This window comes from Augochlora pura, chromosome 10 (assembly GCF_028453695.1).
Source record: "Augochlora pura isolate Apur16 chromosome 10, APUR_v2.2.1, whole genome shotgun sequence".
NCBI lineage: Eukaryota > Metazoa > Arthropoda > Insecta > Hymenoptera > Halictidae > Augochlora > Augochlora pura.
Window position 1 is genome coordinate 17,635,892 of NC_135781.1, and position 25,715 is coordinate 17,661,606.

At 33.1% G+C, this 25,715-nt stretch overlaps 2 protein-coding genes across 3 annotated transcripts in view; one reads left to right on the forward strand and one right to left on the reverse strand.

Moving 5' to 3' along the window:
• The window catches only part of Mtg (mind the gap), a 28,864-nt gene extending 20,239 nt beyond the window's left edge, over positions 1-8,625 (forward strand). Inside the window, exons 4-8 of the mRNA XM_078192954.1 lie at positions 1,995-2,471; positions 3,184-3,426; positions 4,748-5,064; positions 6,004-6,184; positions 7,521-8,625. Coding sequence (XP_078049080.1) covers positions 1,995-2,471; positions 3,184-3,426; positions 4,748-5,064; positions 6,004-6,184; positions 7,521-7,787 — 1,485 coding nt within the window. The 3' untranslated portion in view covers positions 7,788-8,625. The remainder of the gene's footprint in view (positions 1-1,994; positions 2,472-3,183; positions 3,427-4,747; positions 5,065-6,003; positions 6,185-7,520) is intronic.
• A 72-nt stretch (positions 8,626-8,697) lies between these two features.
• Positions 8,698-25,715, reverse strand: part of LOC144476252 (thrombospondin type-1 domain-containing protein 4) — a 71,288-nt gene continuing 54,270 nt past the window's right edge. For both annotated transcript variants that reach the window (XM_078192953.1, XM_078192952.1), the window contains exons 4-14: positions 21,216-21,382; positions 20,284-20,380; positions 20,127-20,175; positions 19,599-19,723; positions 19,132-19,255; positions 17,180-17,423; positions 14,882-15,082; positions 14,018-14,179; positions 12,523-12,699; positions 10,428-10,644; positions 8,698-10,364 (exon numbers count right to left, since the gene is read on the reverse strand). In XM_078192953.1, coding sequence (XP_078049079.1) covers positions 10,231-10,364; positions 10,428-10,644; positions 12,523-12,699; positions 14,018-14,179; positions 14,882-15,082; positions 17,180-17,423; positions 19,132-19,255; positions 19,599-19,723; positions 20,127-20,175; positions 20,284-20,380; positions 21,216-21,382 — 1,697 coding nt within the window. In that variant the 3' untranslated portion in view covers positions 8,698-10,230. The remainder of the gene's footprint in view (positions 10,365-10,427; positions 10,645-12,522; positions 12,700-14,017; positions 14,180-14,881; positions 15,083-17,179; positions 17,424-19,131; positions 19,256-19,598; positions 19,724-20,126; positions 20,176-20,283; positions 20,381-21,215; positions 21,383-25,715) is intronic.

The window sequence follows — 25,715 nt, forward strand, 5'->3', positions numbered from 1 at the left end:
AAAATGTTATCTGTGAATTGTTTTGAGAAACCGGCACGCACTTTCCGAGCAAACCAATATTAAAAATCGAGGAGAAGATCAAAAAGGATAATAGAAGAATTTGAAAGTATTGTCATATTGTTTTTAGTCCATTCGATAGCACTAGATGCTAAAAATTGATTACCAATAAGAAAAATTGAATAGTCAGAAAAGAAATCAATTTCTATATTTGCTTCAGTTTATTTGCGATAGCGGCAACCAGTTTTTACTTTGCAAGTAAATTCCCGATCTAGTGATTTGAATATTTGAAAGTGCATAATATTCGAGAGTTTACGGATTTCCGTCATTTACTATTTATAAATTATTTACTTTCTCTCGTGTCGAACGAGTTAGTTTCCAACTAGTAGCGCAAACTCAACTCGGCCCGAAAGCACAAGTTCAATCTCGTCGTAATTGGTGCATGAATGTCGATGCGCCTCTTTTCAAGAGCAACTGTGCACAACAACAATACGGTCTAGTGCAAGACACGTGTTGGCGCTAGCACTCTGTGCTATAGCTCATAGGCATTCTATTGAAATGTGATACAAACCAGGGAGGAAGGGCGTGCGAATGCAGCACAAGGCTGCAGACGTTTTTCTGAGGTCGGAGTGCGAACGCGGAGATTAATGTTCACGACGGTTCTATCAACAGACTTAAATCATTCGAGCTACTGTGATTTTTCTTTCGATTGAAACTGGATAGACGACTTTCTCACATGAAAAACTGAAAGCTGCGTTGCAGTGGTATCAAGTGAAATACTAATGCATTCATCAATTGCCGTCGATCGAAAACTTCAAAGTCGCTCTGCAAAGATTCAAGTTCGCAGTTTCAAATTAAATTTACACAATTTGTACTAATATTAATTTTATTTAACGTGTACAATGAATTTTTAATATATTAGCTAGAGGAGTTTCGATGCCTTCACTTTATTTCATTTAGTAGACTTTTACAAGTTATGCCGAGTGAATGGAAACTGCTTGTCTTTCTACATTTATTCGATATTGCTGCATAATTTTAACACAAACTGTGGCATAAGTTGTTTCCCTTAAGACTTTGTTAAGTCCAAAACAGTATAAAAATATTATTAAATTTTTTTATATGCCTTTGCAATTTGTAAAATTCAGTCTATTTATAACAAATCCTGAAATAGAAGAGAATAAACATTCTAAACAGCAAAGGATTAACAGAATATGCAAGAGTTCAAGTCTTCAGTTTCTTTTTTTATTAATGAAGCTATGGAAATTTTTAATTACTTATTCTTCCAAGTCTCGTTGAATACAAAACATAAACTCTTTAAATTAATGGGTTTTGATTAATTTGTTATTCTGTAAATATGTCATTCATGAGTGCAGACAAATACATACATCTTGTTTGTGTCATTGTCAATTATATGTCGTTGTGCGTTCTGGCTATTTACGTTCAATGCATATTAAATAATTATAATAAAGCTTACATTTCATTATAATTATGCCTTTTAATAAAAATCCGATATAATAGCATTTTATTTTCAAATAGGTATAAATAAACTGTGGATTTCAATCATTTATAACAAAAAGGATTAGGTTTAAACTGTAAATGCAGGAAAACATTTTAACAATGCTACTGGATTATTTTCCAATTATTAAAAATGTATATCATGGAAATAAACGATTTAATTCTTGTTTGTAGCAATCGAAGTAGGGAATTTTTATTTTACATAAAGATCCGCAGTCTAGATATACGATTCTCTAGTTCTGCATTATAGCTTTCCTAGGGCGTTAAAATTATTATAATATAGCCACTTTCCATCACAGATACATTTTCATACTTGACCCAATTTGTCGAACAGGTCTGATTCTTCTCTATAATTAAATATACTTTTTCTCCGATAATAAGGTCTCCGTGTTAGTCCATATATCCAATAAAAAAAGAAACACTTTCAATCGATTAATCCTGTAAAAAATGGACTTAATAAATTGGTTAATTGCTATTTCAAGGTTACCAACCGAGGAGACGTTAGACAACAAACGCAAAACACTCGACAAGTGGTACCTCCTTTCAAGCCTTTGCCATCAGGAGCTGTTCGGCCGATTGCTCAGCAACCGGAACGACAGAAATTAGTAGTTCAGCAAAACAATACTGCCCTGAGGACCGTACCTGCACCTTCCTTGTCAGTGACGCAACAGGATTTAATGAGACAGCAGCAACTAATTCAACAGGAATCGAAACAGAAACAGCAACAGAGGCTACAGCAGGAAGCGTTCGCGTTGCAAGTGTTGAAGCAGCAACGTCTACAACAACAGGAAGCTATGAGACAGCAACAGCTGCAAAAGATCCAGCAACAACAAAAACAACAACAGCAGCAGCAACAATTAGCGGCACAGCAGCAGCAACAATTAGCGGCACAGCAGCAGCAACAATTAGTGGCGCAGCAACATAAAAGGCACGATCAGATGCACGTTAAAAGGGAACAGGTGTGTTTCATTGTTTTATAACACCTTCTTTTAATTGTTATGTGTAAAAATTGCCTTCATGAATATACATATCACCGATCAAGCATTCTCTGATTATTAAATTTTAAATTTAATTTATACAACTTTATAAAATTACACAACTACAGCAACAAATCTACTCTGATAATTTAAAGCTATTGCTTTGTACCCAATTGGCATTATTTATTCCTAATCTTAGACCAGTTAAATTAACCGTCAATGGTTTTACAGCTAGCTGAGTCAGCTATTTAATAACAAAGTCATAAAATTTGTGTTATTCAAGCTTATTTTATAGCAGATATCATACGAAGTTTAAGTGAATTTGACCTTATCTGTATTATAAATCAATATATGTACATTAACAATGTTAAATATAAAGTGTCGGTAGTTGCAATGGTAAGTGTAAAGTGAAAAATAGCGTTCATAGGACAAACGTATTGTTTCCAAACAAGGAAATATAATTTTGCAAACGACATATTTCTAGTTATTAGATAGTGATCATTATTAGGCTATGGATGGTCATACACAATAAAAATTTGCTAACGCAATTATCAGAAACAGAAATCAAGTAACAACGTATTTCCTTTCTTAATAATTTTCATGAATTTAAGAGAAAATAACGATGTTCTTAAATTTTTCTAATTTGTTTACGCTATGGTATTTCATCTAATCATTATTGTTTTTCTAAATTTAGACACCACAGATACTCGCAGTTGCAGCTACAACGCCAGGGAAGCTGCCCAATATCGTTGCCGCAATTCCACCAGCCGGAAGCATAATAGATCCAGAATCTGTATCGAAACCAATTGTTGCAAGCGGAGGTCTGCCACCCTTCATCTCGATGCCACAATCGTCGGCACAGTTGACTGATCGAATTAGCAACAATCCAACGATCGCGGAAGACGCCGACAATGAAGTATCGAAAGACGATAATCAGGTAATCCTCTACTTCCCCTAAACGGTTAGGCATTTAACCCTTTGCCCTCGAGACTGTTCTAACTCCAAAATGAAGACGTTTGTTTCAACCGTATTATTTTATTTTTATTAGTTCATTTTTATTTGTTATGTATAAAATTGAACTGTATGCCTGTAGAAGACTTGTATTAATTGACAATTTATAGATTATGAAGGTTAGTAATGTGAAAATTCTTTTGAAAAAAGGTAACAATTTTTAGCGTTGCTACTCGAGTGCAAAGGGTTAAACGTTGCATTTAAAACTGCGGAAAGGACCCTACAAATTTATTTCTAATACATACTGTAATAACCTTTTACATCGGAATAAAATTTGTTCTCTTGTTTTCTTGTTATCAATATTTCAACATTTAAGTAGATATAGGTAAACAATAAATACTAATTTCCTGATTTTTTCAAAAAATAATTGCAGTTTATCCTAATATTATTGAAGTTACAAATGATTTCTTTCACAAGAAATGATTAAATGAACTTCATAATTCAAACGCATGTTATAATAAAAATGGCTAAAATACTAAATGAATTTAGGCTTGATATTTTTATAAAGCAATGCATGTCAGTTGCTAACAGTAGTCAAGTTTAGTGTTAAAATTCTATGATTCTCGAAAGAATCTATGATTCATTCAATAAACGTTACCAAACTCAATGCGTCGGTCTATTTGTTGCTTCAATTGATGTACTATATCTGAAAGTTAACAAACGTAGTACAGATCCACATTTCTTATTAATATTTTGGTAATTAGCTCGATTCTGTGGTGTTTGATTACGAATGAAATTGAGTGGTGGTGGTGGTCTAATCCTCTAATTGGTTTGCAGATGCGAATGGAATTGTTTTATAATTAAATTGGAGCAGTGGGAAATTATTAGTAGAAGTAGCGACTTATTGTTTCGTATCGTGAATGCTGTAATTTATTAGCAAACTGCGGATTTGATGCATTCGTGACAAAAATGAGTACAGGAAACTCAAAACACTGGCGTTATTATAAAAATTTAATCATTTAGTACATTATTTATAACTTATGTAAATTATTCAAAACGAAAATAAATGTTTATGCAATTTCTGTCTCATGCAACGAGTGCATATATTCACTTTGCACAAGGAATCGCAGTCTGTTTATTAGCGAAGGTTCTTAATTTGAGACTGTCACACGTGATGTATGTTTGTAACGTAATTATGGTGGTTGAAAACGATTAGTTAGACCGTTCTCTAATAAAGTAAAGAGTTGGGAAAGTAAAGAAACAGATTTCGTCAACGCGCGCTAACAGTATATACTATTGATTTCCAGCTGCCATTACCTGGAGACGACGTAGCTTCTTCCGTGAATGAGATGACATTATTATCTCTGCACCCAATGTCTGTTGAGAATAGTCACAACTTGCATCAACAACAAACAGAGAAACGACAGTCGTTACCATCGTCTCTGCCATCCTTGGCACCGATTCAAGGCATGGAGACGTCGTTGAAAGCTCTCGCGGAAGCTAGCAACATCACTCTCGAAGCCTTAGAAGCAGCTATTTTGCTTAGGCAACAACAGCTTCTGCGGAAACAGCAAGGCCCGACGAGTTCAACTACCACTACGACAACACTGGCTCCACCCAAAAAGTAATAAAAGTTTTTCTTTATTTTAGCTAGTATTTATTATTCTAATTGTACGTAATGTTTAATTACTAGAAGAAAAAATAGTTTAAATACAGTGGATCTTTATACCAATATAGATTTTTTTTTGTAAACATAGGAAAATTTATGGGATTTGAATAGATATTTTGTTGTTACAGGATTCTAAAATTATAGATTTAGTTTCCATTTTTGCATATTGCATATATTTTACATATTACATCTTTTGACAGATTTGATTTTGTAATTCTACATATTGCGTGTCGATATGTAGAATTGTGAAGAACATTTATGTGACAATATTAAGTGATATACAAGATACTAAAAAAAAGTGGTTCAAGATTAGGGATTTATAGTACTCGTCGAGAGGAGTAATCTTCAACAAGAAAAGATATCAACTTGTCATAGAAAATTTAAAAAATTTTTAAAATTATAATTATCTACAACTTACGATAAATGATATTCATTATATTGCTTGCATTTTACGTACCAATTTTGTATGGAGATCCACTGTTAAGTATAATTTTTGAATATATTCAATTTTGAGTATAAGTATGCAAACTGATTTTCGAAGAAGATCAATAAATATTTAAATGTCAATATTAACTCCTTGCGATTTCTTTTATAGTTACGTTAGTTATCGTTTGTTTGCGATTAATAAATTTCTAGCGAGGCAGGTAGTTTATATTTGCTGTTTGACAGCTTTTACGTCAATATTTAAATATTGGTAATAGAAGAGTCGAATTTTACTTGTATTTAACACACTTAAATAATATTCATATTTAGTAGACTATGTTCCCAATTTTCGTAATGGGTCTGAAAATTAGTTTTAGTAAATATGATTGAATATAGACAAAATTAATTCAATTTAGTAATGCGTTAAATGTTTCTTCAACCCATTTTAAATTGAATATTTCTTGTTCTCAGTAAATATAACTCTGGAGCCACAAAAGTGATGAATGCACCTCGAGAATATTATCCCTTGGGTTATGACAAAAACTTCGATGATAATTTTGCTAGTCGTGTTGACCTTCCGGATACGAGTTTCTATTGTGGCGATCAGAAACATTTCCCAGGGCTGTACGCTGATGAAGACCTTGGATGCATGGTATTTATACTTCCGTAATAATTCAAATTACTAATTGATAATTTCATCAATATTCGTACGACGGTCCATTTTAACAAAAATATAGCTAAATATACTTAGGACTATTTGTTATTCTATTTATCCATTTTTTAATTGATTTTTCTGTATACTTAATAAACCATGCGAATATTTAAATTAATTGACAGAAACTGTTAGATTACAACATTTGTACTCAAATGGATTCGAGCCACTTCGTCCGAGTGTTAATTTTTATAATTCCGCAAGTATCGTCACTATCAAAAATAGTAAAAAGGGTCTTAATGCATATACATATATCTTGGCATTACAAATTTTATTTGTCGTATCTGTCGATTGAAAAAATTATTAGCTGTCCCAATGAACAATTTAAGCTCGTTTAGATAATAAAATAGTTAGTAAATACTCGTGTTACACAATAAATTAAATAGTATGATATCATTTGTGAAGTAAAAGGTGGTAGGTATTGTGGTGCCCTAAATATTCTGCACGCAAGACTTAAAACGAATCGACGAAAGTGCGTTGCATAACAATGATTGTAGCCTGTCCTTCAAAAGGAGAGTACACCGATGGTCATAATAGCAGTCCATTTCACCTGAATCATTTCAGTCTCATGACACTAATGGGTGACGGTACAACAATTATAAATGTCGGTTCACCTCGGATTTCTTTCGAAATGCAGGATACAGAAGTCAACTTAATTCAGTTGCCAAAACGAGGAAATAGTAACGTGTGATTTTCAAGTATCGCACTTAAACGTTCTCTTTAATTAATTAAGAACAATTATTTAAAATATTTCACAAACTGTTTATTATCATATTTTTTTAGCAATTTGTCTTAATCGCTTCGCAGACGGCACAGGACCATAATACATACGTATAATGGTAATCGGCACCTTCACAAATTAAGTGAATATAATGCCATTGTAATAGTATATAATAATGGAAGAAGTGTTCAACTTAAACGAAAATAGTATAATTTATGATATACTACTACTGAAAATAATGTCCTACAGAATGTAATTGAACAGAATTATTTAAACGATTTAATACCCCAGTTTTATTTTCTATTATCCCAATCATTTGAAAAACAGGTTTTTATATCATGTTTTCTTTGAAAGTTTGGTCTATATTTATACATGTATGCGTGACTATTATTATTTTTTTTACATTAATGTCTTAAGACTGTGCTGGACTCTCACCATCGTAAAGATGATGTTTAATACTTTACTGTGTTAATGGCAATTTTGACATCTTTTTAAAGTTCTTTTTAATAACTAATTGTGAATGTATTTTTAAATGAACAATTTATGTTTACTCAGGTATTTCACGTCTGCGCTCTAACTGACGACGGGCTGATCATGAAGAGCTTCTTGTGTCCTGAATCCACGTTGTTCGACCAAACGATCCTCAAGTGCAACTGGTGGTTCTACGTCGATTGCAAATCATCGAAAAATCTATACGACAGTAATATTCCGATCAGCAAGAGCTATCAGCTAATGAAAGCTCTTGCATTCTTCTCAGCGTACAAAAATCACGACAATAGTACAACCAATGCTCAAGATAGCTTAGATCCCAATAGCTCTTGAACCTCCTAAGAAGTAGAGATGAGTCGTCGATTTTTCTTTGAATAGTTGTGTATCTATTGTTAGGCTTTAATCGGTTCTACGATTGCCAATTAATGTTCCCCTAATCCATTAACTCTCGAATGATCTTGAATCGTTTTTGGCCGCTGTAATGTTGAATTATCATGTATAACAGCGATGATTTATTTATAAATAAATGAATTAAGTATCATACTTTCTGGGGAATTAATGGATTACAAAGAATTGTTTTAATAAATGTATAAGTTGAGACATATTATTCGATAGATTTTCGTACTGCAGTGTAACAAATCTTTTCCAATAAGCAGGCTGTTGACAGTTATACGAAAGCTTATGATAATTCACTCATTTAAGCATTGATTAAAATTTATTATTAGACTGTGGATCTTTAAGCAAATCGACAATTGCAACTAATTGTAAGGAATGTAGGTAAGATGAAAATGTTTCTCTTCTTTCAAAAATTGTAACACGTTGAAAATAATGTGACAATATCCTTAAATTCTTCTAATGTCTTTACAGTTTTTTTATTTGATTTATACATTGTTATCACGAATACATAAAATCCACAGTCTATTTATGTCAAAGAACAAATTTATTTTAGCATGAGGTATCATTGTCGAATTAAGAATGCGACGAAAATTGAATTTGAAAAGTTGTTCTACGAAACTCGCAGTCTACAAAGGACTATTTTACACTGCTAATCTTATCGCAAACGATGAACGTATGTATATATAATTTATTGCGTTAGTACGTAGTATTTGTAGTAAATAATTTTTTACAATAACGACTGTAAATAGTTTTATGTTGGTCTCTTCTTCGTTGATATGGCTTGTTTAATAATAATTCTATTTTCCATAACGATAAATTTTCTTTTTAATGTAAACTTACCTTTCGCGTGATTTTCGACATTTTCATTATTTATACAAGTTAATCACAGTTTTATTTGGTCAATGGATAGAACGTAATTACGTAGAAAGCGTAACATTTATTATGGCAAGTAAAGATAACGAATATTGATACAAATTAAATGCCAATATTGCCTTATTACGATGTACACATTCAGTCTATAATTTCTCGCCGATGAACACTTATGAATCATCACTTGTTTAATTATACCGAAGGCACGATCCTTGTACTCGGTTTTTTTTTTTAGTAAGTATGTTCTAGAACGCTTGCGATTAATGTAATTTGATAAATAATTCGCTTTCTAAAAGGTACAAAACGTTACATATATTACGATGTATGTACTATGTCCAGCTGTTAATTTTTCAACATCATATAAGACATACTCAACATATTTTTGCCGGTAAATATCATCTTTCGGCACAAGGTGCCCTCGAATTACAGTTGAAATTGGTTCGCAAATGATAAGAAGTAAAATTATGAAATAACTTCGGAGACTTTCGCGACTACATTATACATATAGAGATAAATATGATTGTGAGTTATTTTCGTTAGATCTTTAAGTGTAAGAAATACTTTGTAAACATACAAGTTTGTTACAGTCGTAATACTATGTTACTCTGTTTTATTAATCGATTAAATTTCCATCTATAATTCTGAAACGGCCCGTACAAAATCCGACGCTGAGACGGTGTGGAGGTAAGTATTACAACTCTACATTAGGGTGATCCTTATTTTTTCATTTCCTTCTTTTCTGGTCATATTTGCCTAAATTACACTTGGCGCGACAATAATTTGTACAAAATTTGGAAACAGCCAGACAACTAGAACACGTGCTATATTTGAGTTAAACATTTTTAACAATCTCATGCCATTATAATCATACTTTTTCATTTGGAATATACCATTAAACGATCTTGACCAGAAATGTATGTCTTAAATGAATAATGATAAACATGACGTGTTATTTCTAAAAGTATATACAAAATTACCTTATCAACATTACTCACGATAAAAAATTTCATTAAAACATGTGTGTACTACAAAAAAATTGTTATATCGCGCAAAAAATAATTTTTGTTATAAAATTTGTTTATATTTAAAAAGTGCAACTGTGGATTAAGCCACAAGACTTAACACCATGTGCGTAAAATGCACTAAATCACATAAAATGGAAACACCGTAGGTTAGAAAATCAATTTGAGATTTAAGAAAAATTTGGTTTCGGGAGTAAAGAATTAATAATAAATCAAATTTAAGGGATTTTTATGTAGTTTTAAAAGTAATATATAAAGTGCAAAAATAATTCTGTTCGAAGATAAAATTAAGTTATTAACATTTTTTAATTTTAACAGAAATATGACACCGATTCTCGGTCTTCGTTTACTACCAAATTTTACACAAATTATTTTCTCGCTAAGTGCATCAATTTAAAAGAGAGGACCACCCTACTCTATACGTACGTACTACACTTACCGTAATTCGATCGCGAGTCTAATTATTCACTGAAAAATTAGATCAAAGCTCACTCTTCTTGCTTTGCTCTGGAGCACGAGAGACAGCAGAATTGTTGGTAGAAGTGATAGGAGCAGAGTCGGGCTTGTGCAACTAAATTGCAGTTCGATCTACTGTCTTTGCAATCAGGATTTTCATCTAAAACTAAAAGCAAAATGAATATATATTGCGATTATTTGAACATCAGAAAATCATTGTTTGAAATACCGTTCGAGATTTCTGGATCGTCTTGAACTTGAAGAACACGGTGATGATTCTCGGATATGTGTACGTCGTCTTTGCAAGGATAGTCGTTGCAGACCCGCCGATATATCGGTTTGTCTTTTTCCATGCAATGAGGTTCATGAGGATCGGGCGAGTGACCGTGTCTGTTCAAGCACCTCACTTCCCTTTCCTGGATACCTTTCCCGCATGATCGCGAGCACTGGAATGGTTCAAAAATCTATTTAACACATTACAACATTAAGCACCAAGCCTGTTTTGCCTTCCATTCCGTTTAGTTCGCGTTATAATATTCTATGAAACCTGCGAATACCGTGTTATGATAATACTTGTTAAAATTGCTATTGGCAACGAGTAATATTTAGTTGCATTCTTTTATGATCGCCTAATTAGTTAAAATTTATTTATACTCGAAAATATAGTTTTTAAATTATATATCGTCAGCCATCGGTGACTGACATAGTCCGAACGAAAAGTATCATTCACCGAATACCGCTGGTACTTTTACTAAGTATTAATCTTCGAAGCATGGTTATTTCGTAGTAGCTTGAAGACAAAATATTTTTTGTGTCGCTTAATACCTTGACTGCTACGTTCCTACACGTGGGTGACAGGATAATATACTTTCATTTGAAAATTACTTGTTACGCTAGTCTACTGAATTTTATTAATTACGTTAGATTCTGTAAAACTTAAGTATATAAGAAAAGTAATCGATGTCCTACAACTCAACGTTTGAATTGGTTACACTTTATTTTACCCAAATTAACCGTATCCGCGCAAAGTAAAGATTAGTTCAATAAACTTTTGAACATTTAGATTAGACCACAATGGCTATTTATCCATGTTTCTGCTGCCATCTAGCGGCTCTTACGAGGAATTTCTTTGATATTTGTACTCTCTTTTAGCGATCTACTCAGTGAGTGTAACCAAGAGAGCATGAGGGCCGTAGCCAGCTCTGACCGGAACGAAGCACATATTAGCTTAAGCCAGTCTATGTTGAATCAGCGGTAATACGACCACCAAGGGGTGCAGCTCTGATCAAACGCTGCGGGTACGGAGGACCGGTCTTAACTCTGTGTTGGCCGTAAGGAATTTTAATATACGATATTCAGTTGCTGTGCGGTGCAGCAAAATAAAAATCAATCAGGCTGGAGGACCTGCACTACAGTCTGTACTCACATAGTGGTCTCGCTCACTTTCTCACGGCAGTTTGCCTCTTATGTTCCTGTGCCGCATGCCCCAGCAATAAATACAGCAACATGCAGGCTTGGATAACTTGTCTTATTGTCAAAACGGTCTGATACATTTATATTTGATAACAATCCTTTTAGGTTCGGATCGAATAAATTTTTCTTCCGTCGGTGGCGGGTGTCGAGCACCTTCACACGCACCGACGGGCGGTAGAGCAAAACTCCAGCAAACAGTGGCGGGTGACTAGCACCTCATGCGCACTGCGCTATGTAGGTAATTATCCGTATTTCAAGGTAGTGCCTCGCCAAGTAGCTGAGCGGACAACGAGATTCACGCTACAAAGTCCACAGCTACAAATATACCGCCCGCCCCCTTCCTAGACGGGATATTTGCCAATGCCCTCATTAGCTGCTTATTGAGTAGATTGTTTCTCGGCCTCCACCACTCGGAGGAGAGGGTTGGATTTTTGGGGGCCAGCGATCTACTCAGAGAACTATGTTTCGGACGGAGTAAGTATTAACTAGTGTCATTAAAATTGTTGTAACACGTTCCAAAATTAGTTTTATAGTTATCGCCAAAGCTAAAATTTAAAATTGTTGAAAGTGTAACTGTTATGTGAAATATACACAAAAGATCCAAAAATGTCCTTTTGATTAAACTAAATACTTTAAATTCTGTGAAATTTTTTAGGTTGTTGACGAGGCAGTCAAAGTTAAATGAAGTATTGTATACAGAAACTTATGTTTATAAGAACAGATACGTTTGGAGATATTATAGAGGATGTTACCGAACCGGTGGTAGTGACTAAACCGAATTGCAGATGCTAATAATTATCTGAAATTTTCAAGCGATGACACAAAAGAAAAAATTTATCTGTAAGAATTACTTCTGTCCAATCCGATATGAACCACGTGGACTCGCATGGCGGACCGTTACAAGTTCTTCTTGTTTCCGGTTTATTTGCGGGACAGTTCATGTCCAGGACCAGTCGTAGTGACCCTCGAAGAGTGGTTACACAGACTGCTTCTCTGACTTGTTCCCCTGAATCACATTGTGTGGAGCACTAAAGAAAAAATTGAGAATTTGAGAAAACATCACTGAATTCAGCAACAAATAGAAAATCAATTTCGTGGTCAAAATAAAATATACCCATTAGAAATTGATTATAAAGCACAGAAATTTATTTTAAAATCGATCGTTTTCATTTGATTTTCATTTCTTCAAAAATTTTTAGAATACATTTATGTGTACATTGAATAACGATAATATCTGGACACGTTACCCGACAACTGATAAAATAAGCTTTTTAAAAACAGACAAATAATTTAAATTTCTTGCGACCAGTTTCCTAAATTGTCTAGTTGACTAGTCAAAGAGATAGGAAATATATTTGAAATAAGAAAAGAAAGTTAACCAATTTCGATTAAATCTTCGACATGCAAGAAGATACCGGGATTTACAAAACAACCTGTATTGTTCTATATTCAGATAAAAGGATTGAAAAATATCATTTTTTTATTTTTCAGGTTACTTGAATCGATTGCAAGTTTTGTAAAATTTTGTTTACTCATTGTTTAATGTTATGTCGCCACGACACAATGGGAGATTAATGTAGGGGGGGGGGGGGGGGGGGGGGAGGAAATTGTATCTAATAAGGAAGAAAATGTATCTAATCGAAGGACCGAAAGTCACTGGCGACGTCACCTCGGTCTTCCCTACTCATTCAACCTAGGGTTGGGTGTGTGGAGAGCTGCCCAATCACGAGGGTCCAAATAATGACATGGGTCTCAAGGAACAACGTTTGGAACCTAGGAGAGGGCACTGAAAACGCTTCTAGAGGGGTCATAGGCCGCGCATGGACCTCGCCAAGTCCCCGATATCCGGGTGCCATATTCTTAAGTGCTCCGCGTCCCCAAACGTGTCGTTTTTCGCGATTCGCGGCGTGTCTTGTGCCGAGGGCCAAGCATTTACGGCAGGGGAATGCTGTTAGAAATCTATGAAGGTTGGCCATGTGCCGTGGAACTTACAATATACAATATAAAATACAATAGTAGTAATAATAATAATAATTTCTTAATGTTAGATGTCGCACCCTACTCCACTGCTGTAATCCTAATTAGGATTATTATTATTATTATTATTATTATTATTATTATTATTATTAGAATTATAGTAGTGGAGTAGGATATGACATCTAACATTAAGAAAGGATTTAGTAACTTAGTCGAATTTTAAGAAAGCTATTTTTAAAGATGTCCGAATATTAACGTTGCTCACTGTGTGTGACCTTCCTTTTAAAATTGTTCATAATGATTAAAAGAAAATGTAGAAACTAATAAACAAATTTTCTGCTTGTACTCAAGAAATATGAAAGGACGGACCTCTGACCAAGGTCCCGTGAACCATTGTCCACTGCAGGTTCTGTTGCTAGAACAAGTTCTCGTAGTTTCCGGTTGACTCGCTGGATCGCAGTACGCTTCTCGTGGTATATCGTCGCAGAAAACTTTTCTAGTTTGCACGCCCATTCCGCATTCGGATGAACACTGAAAAATTTTGATATAGTCATACATACACCGCCTCTGCAAAAGTCTTAGAACACTTACAGAAAAGTAGATAAATATAAAAATTCGATATGAAATTGTTATAATTTTTAAAATTTATTTTGAAGTTAATTATATTAAATCGTAACAGGTACATAAGTATATTCGATTCGTCCGAGAATAATGGATAATTTTTCTACTGTCTTTCCACTGTTACGACATTGATTTCTATACCATTGTTTAAATTTATTTCAGTTTTAATGTTAATTGTAGAACAAAAACGATTCGTTGCGCGTAGACGATAAAACGATCAAATGTAAACTAATGAGCGCCGTTCGTACAATTTAAAACCAGTTACACAACATACTTTTAATTGAAATTAAAATTCATTTTCATAAAATTAGATTATCATATATGTGTGTTTGCGTATATATTGAGGGCAAGATATAATAAGAAATAAAAGGGCGAGAGCAGAATATGTGGGAGTATCATTGAACGAAGACGTGCTATATTTTCATTTACAATCAATTCTAATATTCTAAATATATGTGTTTCTGAATTCTATAATAATCCCTCAATAGTATTCTTGGCAGTTGATATACCATAGATACGGTAGAACAATCTTTGATCGAGAATCTCATTTCCAATCATAAAAATAATAACTTCGAAGATATTGGTTAAAATTTAGCGCACAAGCATTCTTACCCCTTCGGACCATTCCGTGTATAACCATTGTGTTCCTTCGAGTTCCGTGGAAATGGCGGACAATGGCGTCGTTTTAGTTGGGCATAGTCCATAGTCGCAAGATTCTTGAATGTCAGGCTTCATTTCAAGATCGCAAGGAGGACCTTGCGTGGCGCAAGTTACTGCCCTTGTTCTTTTACCTAGCCCACAAGACGTGGAGCACTTAAATGGAAAATGAACTAATTAAAAAGTATACAGTACTTCATAGATTTTATATTTAAATGGATTACTTTAGGTGGTGGAAATTTTTAGTTCAATATATCATAAATAACATTGAAATTTATTACATGTAATACTTTTTAATCCGAGGTTATCCACGTGAAAGTATAGTTACTAGGAAAACTAACGTGAGAGTGGTGGAATTTCTTAGTTCAATATATCATAAATAACATTGAAATTTATTACATGTAATACTTTTTAATCCGAGGTTATCCACGTGAAAGTCTAATTACTAGGAGAACTAACGTGAGAGTCTACTATCGAGAATACAAACGTTGGAGGTCTAGTAGACTAGTAGCAAATTTTCGTATACTTTAATCAGTAAATAATACCCTTTTCATTGAGGGTTCATGACCACACCACGTGGGTAATCCCGGGTTTAAAGAAATCTTTATATTATTAGTTCTAATTTGAGTAATATAGAAGAATCCTTGAGAGTACACTACAAATTTTGGTTTGACTAGAACGAATTAAGTTTAAAAATAAAAGTTTTTCTATAGTAGGAACGAATATTTTGTTACTTAATACAAAATAATTTCTCAAACACTGCAAAAAATGCTAAATATTATTTAACGAACAATATTTTAACAATATTATAGTGTTGTACTGGTTATAAACCAAAAATAATTCCTTTAAGAGCAATATTAGATTATTAGAAGAAGACGAAATATGAACTAATCGAATTCAGTGTCAATAAAAAAAGGACGTAACAATATTTTTTATATAACACTACTGTAAAAAAATTAAGAGATCGTGAATGCAAATGATGTACCACTGTAGAAGAAAACCGTCACATTATCCGTAAATGTCGACAAAATCCAACATTTCCATTAGGAGTAATGCAGAAATACTACGAGCAAACGTTTGAACAGAAACGATAAGTAGAAAATTACACGAAATTGAACTAGTATGTCACGAAGTTAGGCGTAAGACATCTATTATTAAAACTAATGTGTTATTAATTTTATTGTTATTATTTTAATGTTTTTTTGTAAAAAATCATAGATATCCAATTGAAAAATTCGCAATTGAACGGGAAGTATTTTCTGCCAATGATGTAGATTTTAAATAATTGTTTATTACGCTAAGAGTTAGTTCTAACAACAGATCATTAATAGGTGGTAGGAGGAGTGTTTTTCTTAAATTGAAATGGTAGAGACGAAAATGGGTCTCAACACGGACTTGTGTTGACAAGTAAACAATCAAAAACACATCGTCAACAAAACTAAGAAATTTGTTAAGGATTCAAATATTCTATTGATCGAATTGACCTCCATAAAGTTCTGACTTGTATCCAAATAGAAAACTTATGGAATTTATTCGACACCGAAGTACCACTCGATAACTAATAATATTGAATTTTTCAGAAATTTCTAATAAAAATTTGAAAATATCGAGGAAGTTTTCATTAAAATTTTGTTTAAAAGCCATAACCCAAGCAAACTGTGGCAACATAAAGTATTAATTTTACCGTGTATTTTATTTATCATGTAATTCGTTATGTATCTAATTATTAAATATGTAAATATTAATTTGTTTTTTTTATAGAATATTCGATTTTTCATTTATACCTATTCTCCCCACTTGTCCACTAAGCTTTGAGTCGACTGTATATTGTTTTATAATAATGACAAGGCTGGATTTACTCAAATCGTATGATTTCTATTACAGTATCTATTCGAGTAAAAGAGTTTATTGAACAATTTCTCATAGAGACATTTCCAATAACTGTAAAATTAGAGATTTAGAAACCAGTCATTCTGACCGGTTTGGTAGCCCTCGCGTTAAGTAAAATCTAATTTCATCGTCGGAATTCAATAAATGGTAAAAGCGATGGCCTCTTTAATGGTAAAAAATGTTTTCCCGTACGCGTACCGCACAAAAATGAAGTATGATTTACTGAATTCGTTGGTTTCTAAAATAAATTTCGATTAACCTTAAAAGCGCTATTTACTGATCTCGACCATGTCAGATTTATGAACCCCTGAATCCAAATAAGGTGTTCGGGATGCGTAACATGCAATAGAAGAAGATTAATACCGAAGACCATGTGCCCACGTTCCATTGCGGAGGCGGTATCGTCGTCGGCGTTATTTTAACGTCGTATTCACACGCCGGCATTTCACAAGTCTCGGTTGTAGGAAGAATTTTTGGTTCCGTGCAGGCGCCGTCGGTTATCCTCATTACCAATGATGGTTTTATTTCTTGTACACACTCCAATTCCCTCGTTCGAGTTCCTGTGCCGCACGTGACCGAGCAGTGGCTCCAAGGACCGGGCTTCCATCTTTACAAAATTAAATAACTTCGCAATCGATTGCTAAATCATTTCTACTACAAATTATTCAAATCGATTTAACCTTTTTTTTCGACACAAGAATTTTGATATCACTCAAAATAATTTCCGCTTGGCGTTTTGAAGATTCCTAAAATTTCGATCCTATACATTTCTAGACTTTTCGTATCTGCTCCGTTATACTACGTAAATTACTAAATTAATTTACAAATTTCTATTTTTGGATAAATGCGTTAGAAAATGACATATTTCAGGAGCAGAATGATTTTTGTCGTTTGATTAATTCCAGTTAATACTGTACACAGATTGTATCTAGCGTTGGGTGGCACTAAATATTTTTTAAAGTTTCAACATTTTTTGTATTTGTTTAAAATGCAGTTATATGTTTCAAAGAGTATTAAGTGTTCTACGATTCTGCGCTAACATTCTTTTTATTCAGAATGTTATTTTTTTCTATCTACGAAAGGAACACAATTATAACCTGGCCCAATTACTACATACACTCTGTATGCAATGATGTTTGTTATCATTTCTACTCTACACTTGGCGCAATAAACGCAATTAACCCTTCGCCTCCTATGCCGGAGTCATTCGTGACTCGTTGTAAAGTATACAGTACCAAAGTTGTCTGTGTATTAGTAGCAAAGAGACCGCCAATGTTTACACTGGCTCCACCATAATGCCGTATTATGTTCCTGACAATAATCCCACCATAATAGGAAACGTCACCGATAATGTTCTCAACAAGAATTCTATTATATATATTTAATAATTCATTATTCATTATTTCCATTATTTTTGTTATTGTTATATTCGTTTCTTACATGGTAAAATGTCTACCTCTCAAAAAAATGATCAATTTCTTATTAATGAGATTGAAGTAGAGGATCTTTACAATTGTGAACAATCATCTGATGGTGGAGTGCATCTAACAGCGATGCTGAACCCGAAGAACAAAATTCTGATTCGAATGAAGAAAATACACCAGAATCTACAGAAAGTGTAGCGGTATCTGGTCGTACTTGGCAACATATTGCACCAATGGACACTACAACATTGCAAAATCTTCCACGCAAATGTTCACTTACCGAACAAAGTGAACATATAGAAACAGAAGATGAGTGCTTCCATTTATTTATCAATGACGAAATAATCGACGATATCATATTATGGACAAATAAAAAAGCGAGGGAGAGCATACCATCGAACAAGAAATGGAAACCAGTAGACCGCATAAAAATGGATGCATTTTTCGGACTATTATTGCTAATTGGGAGATTTAGAGAATCGCGAGAATGCAATAGCGATTTGTGGAAAGATGATGACGCACTTTCAAGAAGATTTTATGCTGCTGTAATGTCTAGAGATAGATTTACGGATATACTAAGGTATATTCGCTTCGACGATACCGCTACACGTGAAGCAAGGAAGACGGGCGACAATTTTACGTAATATGCGTAAAAAATGAAATGTATAATGAAAAACAATGTTTCTTTTCAACAGTTCATTGTGTTCTTTTTCCTATTTTCCTATGTCCTAACAATATTTTGGTCAAAGCCAAGAGCTCGAACGGTCGTTTATTAGTGAAGTATCGGTGTGAGTCAGAAACGACTCCGACACAGGAGCCCATGCTGCAGTAGTCGGAGGGTTAATGAAATACGTAAATCGCGCCTCTACATGTTTCTTGTGTTATGCTTACTTGGGAGGACAAGGTGCAATGTTGCATCGTTGAAGATCCCGTGGTTTTTCTGTATGGCATCGTTTTCCGGGCACCAACGTTTGCGTGTGCTCTTTCACACATATATATTTCAACATTTGAAATCCTTGATTTAGGAAGAAAGAAAGATAAATTAGACAATTTCAAAACTTTTGATTTTAATAAAATTTTGATTTAATTAACGCCGATCAAGTTTGACCCTCGCGTAATATTTGTATTCACAATTTAAGTAGAATAAATAGAAACATATTCAAAATTTAACATAATATTTATTATATACTCGATTATATATTTTATTTATAAATATGATGCGTGGGGCAAAAATCTCAATCAATGTCCTTGAAGGTTAATGGGATATAAAGCAATGATTTCATAATATTGTTACGGCGGTTGATCAAACATTGTTGATAAAACATAAATAAGTGCATAAATTACAAAAATGAATGTACCTCCGCCACAAGTTTGGCTGCATCCAGTGTAACCGACTGCTTTCCAGACGAATTTCCTCTTTTTGCCTCGTCTCGAAAGATAGGGTGATTGTGTGGTATTGTTGATTATCGAAACACCTTCTATTCTGAGAAATAACGATGGCAATTAAACAATTCTTTTCAGTTAAAGACAAGAAAAATATGTTAACACACATTCGCACGCAAAAAATCGTCATTTCGCAAACAAATCACCAATAGTCAAATAACGAAAATTCGTCATTTTTATATTACAGAAAATAATTGATTCTTGTTTTTTTTTTTAAATTCTAAATACATGAAATTCTAATTTTTACCAAACAGAGATGATGTTAACTAAAAATGGTATAATTATAACCATTACTGAAAAATATATGATTTTTAACAAGTTACGTTGTTTTTATATAGACTATATCATATAAAAAAATGCCAGCATTTTGTGAATTGCGGTGCAAAAAATGATCGGACGAATATGTGTTAAGGATTCGGTGTCACTTGTACTCAAATATTTACCTTTTATTCAGAATACTCGGTATAATTGGTTCTCCAGCTTTACTAGTAACTGTGAACGATATTTTATTATTTAATTATGATAATTATCATTGATTATTAATAATTAATTTAGATTTAAAATTGAAAATTTCGTAATTGACATTAATATGTAATTTACCTGGTTTGTGTCCAAAATGTGTATTCGTGGGGACATTCCCATTTCCCGGAATAATGTATCGGTAAACTATACCCGGATTTGGTTCTTGATATAGAACCTAATAAAAACAGCAATATTTATTACACAGTAATATTTATTAGTCAGTACTAATTATCACTAGACCGTAGATCTTTGTGCAGAATGAAAATTTTCGACATTTTGTATTAGAATTTTTCCTATCCAATAATTACGGTAAATTGAATTCTATGCATTGATACTCTTCAATTCTTTTATTACACCATGGACAGATAGGAACACAAAATACAACCCAATCTGAAAAACAACCTAAAGGACATCGAATCAATACGAAAAACAATAAAGTTTCCAAAATCAAACAACCTATGCAAAAATCTGTAACCCTTGAACCTGACTCGCTAATAATCCATGTAAGAGATTGATGCGAGTTTAAATAACGGAATTAAAAAAAAATTCTTTTATTCTTTCTTCCCTCTAAAATCACAGCTATCCATTTTTATGACGAAGATATAACAGCTGCAGTCTAGTTAAGATACATCAGTAATTTCTCTCACATTATTCCTCAGTTTGAAACGAAAATGGATTACTTGGAAGTGGAGCTACGATTATTCGAGACTCGCCGCGACTCGTTTTTATAGTTCTTGATAATTGGATACTATTAAAACGAGCCGCAAGGTTCGCATAATCTTATCTCTACTTTCCAAGTTGTCTGTTCTTGTTCCAAAGCTGAAGGACAATTCTAATTTTCTCACAACCTTAACTACAAATGAAGCACAAATGAAATATAATCGTGCGAAGAGTGTAATAAAAGAAAGTGACAGAAAAATATTATCACAGTTATCGCATAGTGTAATACGAAAAATTATTATGAAGTAAAATCTTAAAGCAGAGTTTTCAAAATTGAATAAAATATTTACCATAACATCGACTGACTCTTGTAAAGGACCAGCAGCAGAGAAACTTTCCAGATGTTGAGGTCCTTGACGAACGTACATAAAAGTTGTTCCTGCCGCTTGATATTTGCCGGACAAGTTGATATTGTAGTTTCCATTTAAGAAATAGGTACCATTTTGCAGTTTGATCGCTGAAATGATTAACTCACATTTTATTTTCAATAAACGCTGCGCAAATTATTCGTCACTACATGTTTTGTAATATTTTATCGATTTCAAAAGTCTAATCTTATGTCATTATCCAGTTGCTATTCAGTTTGTACAAAATAATTGACGTTTATATTAACGGAAAGAGTTTGTTTTAAAGTACAATAAAACAATATTCGGCATGGACGTACGAATTCTAATAATATGTATAAATAGTTTCGTTGTTATTCTTTAATACGTGCACGGCCATCATTTCTTTCATTGTTTATCTACACTACTGAAATAATTTACTAAATGCAATGTATCTCCGTTAGGAAATAGTAAAATAATTGAACAAATGAGTCGTTCAGTGCACACATCGACTAACTCCATAAATCAAAAAGTCGAGAAACGTGATGAAATGATGTACATTGTTTTTTAAAATTCCTGTTATAACATAGATTCACATATATAATGTAGAATGCATAAATACAGATATAGCTTTCATTTAACGACGTATAAAATTAACAAGAAAGAATAGCCAAAAAATAATCGTCGGTAATGTTACAGTTTTTATGTGACTGGTGGAGTTAATCAATTTAGCAACTGAAAAAAGCAGTAAAGTTAAATTCAGACTTTAAATTTTTAAGTTTTTCATTACAGAAAAAGTTAGTTATTATATATTTTTATTACAGCTTTTCCATAAAAATGAATGTTGACAGTTCTGTTATAATATATTATTTGTGATTAATTCATCAGGAATATTACTGTGGCGATCCTGATTTTAACGGGAAAATTTTTTTTACCTGAAAAAATTCTATAACTATATTATCCGGCTTGATGTCCAAAATAAGCTATATTTTTTTCAAAATTTTAGAAAGTCGCTAAAGGTGGAAAAATGCCGGAAAACCGCGAAATCTAATTTACCCTGTAACTACCCTCACGGACAAGTTACAGGGTTAAAATTTTGCGCAGATGAGTTTTTATTGGTCAGCTATCGAACGGTATATGACTCATTGAAAAACCTCTATGGGCAGTTTTGACCATCTTAATCGGCTATGCCCTTTCTTGAGACTCACGAGATCCTTCAGTTTTTGGCCAAACAAACATTTTTTTTATCTGTTTGCCAATGCGATTTTATTACCAGTATTATTGAGAGGGGGAAACATCTTCGGCTGTTTAAAAAAAAGCATTGATGCATGGCAACAAATCAACGATTACATTAGAGTATGGAGTTAATCAGAATGGCTTCTGAAATAAATTACTTATTTTTCAGCGGCCAAAAAAATTTTGCCGTTTAATGGTGTTAATCTTTATTATTCAGGAAAGTTATTATAAATATAAAAAGTTATGACTATACCAAGTGCTTTGACACTAAAATTTAAGATTTTTCAAAAAGTGGAGTTAATCGATGTGTGCACTGGACGGCTCATACATCAGCCCTCGGAAATAATCAGCACGTAAAATGAGGAGCGCAAAGGCTACGCCTCCTGACTTCCGTCGAGCATTGGGTTCGCAGTGATTGCCTAACTACATTAAGTACACGCGCTTAAGTGTCGAGCCGAAAGATGCGACCACGGGGAGCGAGACGCGTGGCGGCCGTCGGAAGGTGTAGCCCTCGCGATCCTCACGTTGTATGCTGGCTAATTCCGAGCTTTGGCTTCGATAGTATGCTTCGTATTATGATTTTATCGCTAGCACTATCGGGCCTTAATAACAACTATTATATATTGGTTTATAACAATCACGAGATAGGATTTATTTGAACTTCGTTCGATTTCTATTATAATATATAATTAATTAAAGAATGTTATCTAAATATTTTTCATAGAAACATTTTTATAATAAAATAAATCGCGGAGGGAACAATAAAAAAAACTAGTCATTTTGACTGGTTTGGTAGTTCACAATGTGACAATGTTAACAATATGTAGTCCAATTGATTTGTCTATTTATACCGAAACGACGAGATCATGGAAGTCACACATGTGTAGAAAGGCTAGCAAACGTATTAAAAATAGAAAATTTTACGTATAATTTTATTGTATACTGCATTAATGTAGCGAAAGAATCATCAATCAACGTACATCTTAACACTAAATAAAAGAAAGAGAAGAATGCCACTGAAAAAGAACCTACTCTTACATGCTAATGCCAACCTCATGTCTTGCTAATGACTCTGCAGAAATTATATGAACTAGACTGTGTGATTTTACTTCACGCAGCTCATTCTCTAGATCATTCTTTGATATACTACTAACTTTTCTTAATCGTTTTTTACGAAAGAAGATTTCCTAAATCTTCTAAAAACGTCTTCGGAGATCTCTGTTACAGAATACTAAAACTCAACATTTGATAGAATAAAACAATTATTTTTCTGTTGCAATAAATTTTAACAATGGCTACGAAATACATTCAAACACTTTTAAACTAGAATAACGTCTTTAAACTTGAACCACAAGATTTGAACGTTTATGAGATGTTAGACTAATTTACTAGACAATAACTAAACCATATTTCGCAAAAATTACAATTGTTTAAAATGACAAAAAATAAAGAAAAATGTGTTTCCAAGTTTTTTATCGGTCCTTGTAGCGAAAGTTTAAAAAATGCGTTTCATGATGCAATTTTTAGCATTTAAGTGGGACTAAGTTAAAACAAAAAAAATCATTATGACAAATTTCGATACTCTAGTTTTTCCGGAAAGATAGTTACAGGGTAAATTATGTTGGTCGCTTTTCCACCCATTTTTCCTTGGGTGGCTTCTTAAATATATGAACAAAATCTGACCTACTTTGGACAACAGACAGCATGTTAGAAATTATTTCCAGATTTTTCGATTGTATATTATGGATACACAAGATAAAAAACGGGGAAACAAGGAAGATTGAAGATTTCTTGAGAAAAAGATATTGGGCCCTCACCATTTTAATTTTATCAAAAGATATCGTTAAAAGTAGTGTTTTCAATTTTTTTCAGATTTTTTCTACAGGTAGAACAATGTTGCAAAATATTAAAGTCGAACTTTGTACGTTTTCTCTGTAATTTCTACTTGTTTTTATTCACTCAATAGGTACATTACGCAATATTAAACCGTTTTACATTTACAGAAATGATTATTTAACTAGGAACACGAAATTTAAGATATGAAACTGTGATATACGTGGTATAATAAATCTTTGTAATGCAGTCGCGATCATTATGAACAATCTTGTTTTTGGACTTACAAAAATTTGTAGATGTATGATTGAAATGTATATAAGATATGAAATGTATATTAAATCTAGTAAATGCGAGTGCAAAACGTTTACGTAGTTTGTTCAAATAAAACACGAATAGTAGGAATTGTCGCTTTTTTCATCGTTAAAGCCAATAATGATTCCGGCAACGCATAGAGAAACTACATTTCATGAAGCATTTTCCATGATATGAATTAACACGTTCACGAGTGCATTAGGGACTATTAGAGAGATCAGGATCGATAAACCAACCAGCCTCCCGTTGCTAATTATTTCACGCTCGTGTCATGCGTTGAGAAGTAAATCGCATAATCAGTCACCTAATGAAACGTATAGTCATTCACAGAGCTTGAATACAGGAATTGCTGTCTCTCTGTCGGCGTTGTGTACGCGATATGATACATTAGAAATATGGATACGTCATTTATTAAATGACGCGCATGCCGATTACCCGCTGCTTTTCTCTCATCTCTCTTCAGCCGTAGTTAAACGCCTGGTATTAGTAGCCATTAGGAAGTGAATTTACTTGCAGGAAAAATTTTGATCTATTTATCTCGTGTGAACGATATAAATAATATTTTATGCAAAATTATAGTTTATGTTTCTTTTCATGAAATAATATTTCACGACTCTCAATGCACCCATTTTTTTTCAAACGTATAAAGACATTTGATCACGTTTTGGAGATACTTTATGTCAATTTATTTTACTTTGTTCGCTGTTTATTTATTTTTCTGTCCGATACATTTCACGGCACTGCCTTTAAGTTCATTTTTTACTAGAATATACACTTATGGATAAAAATTAAGAAACGTGTTACATAGATGAATGTTCTTGGTGTAGAAAATTTTCACATAGGATAACAATTTGTATCGTGTTAATCAAAATGTCAATTTAATTTTTGTATAATTGTCTAATATTTTATTCTAGTTTGAATTTTCTTAATTTTTAAAAGTGTTTGTAAAGTATTTCTTATTTGTATTATTTCTATCTGTCGTATGCATTAAATGAAACAATATTTCAATGTAAATGATGTGCTATATGCTTCACTCTATACTATATACTTTTAATTTGTGAAAATGTCAAATTTGTCTCAATT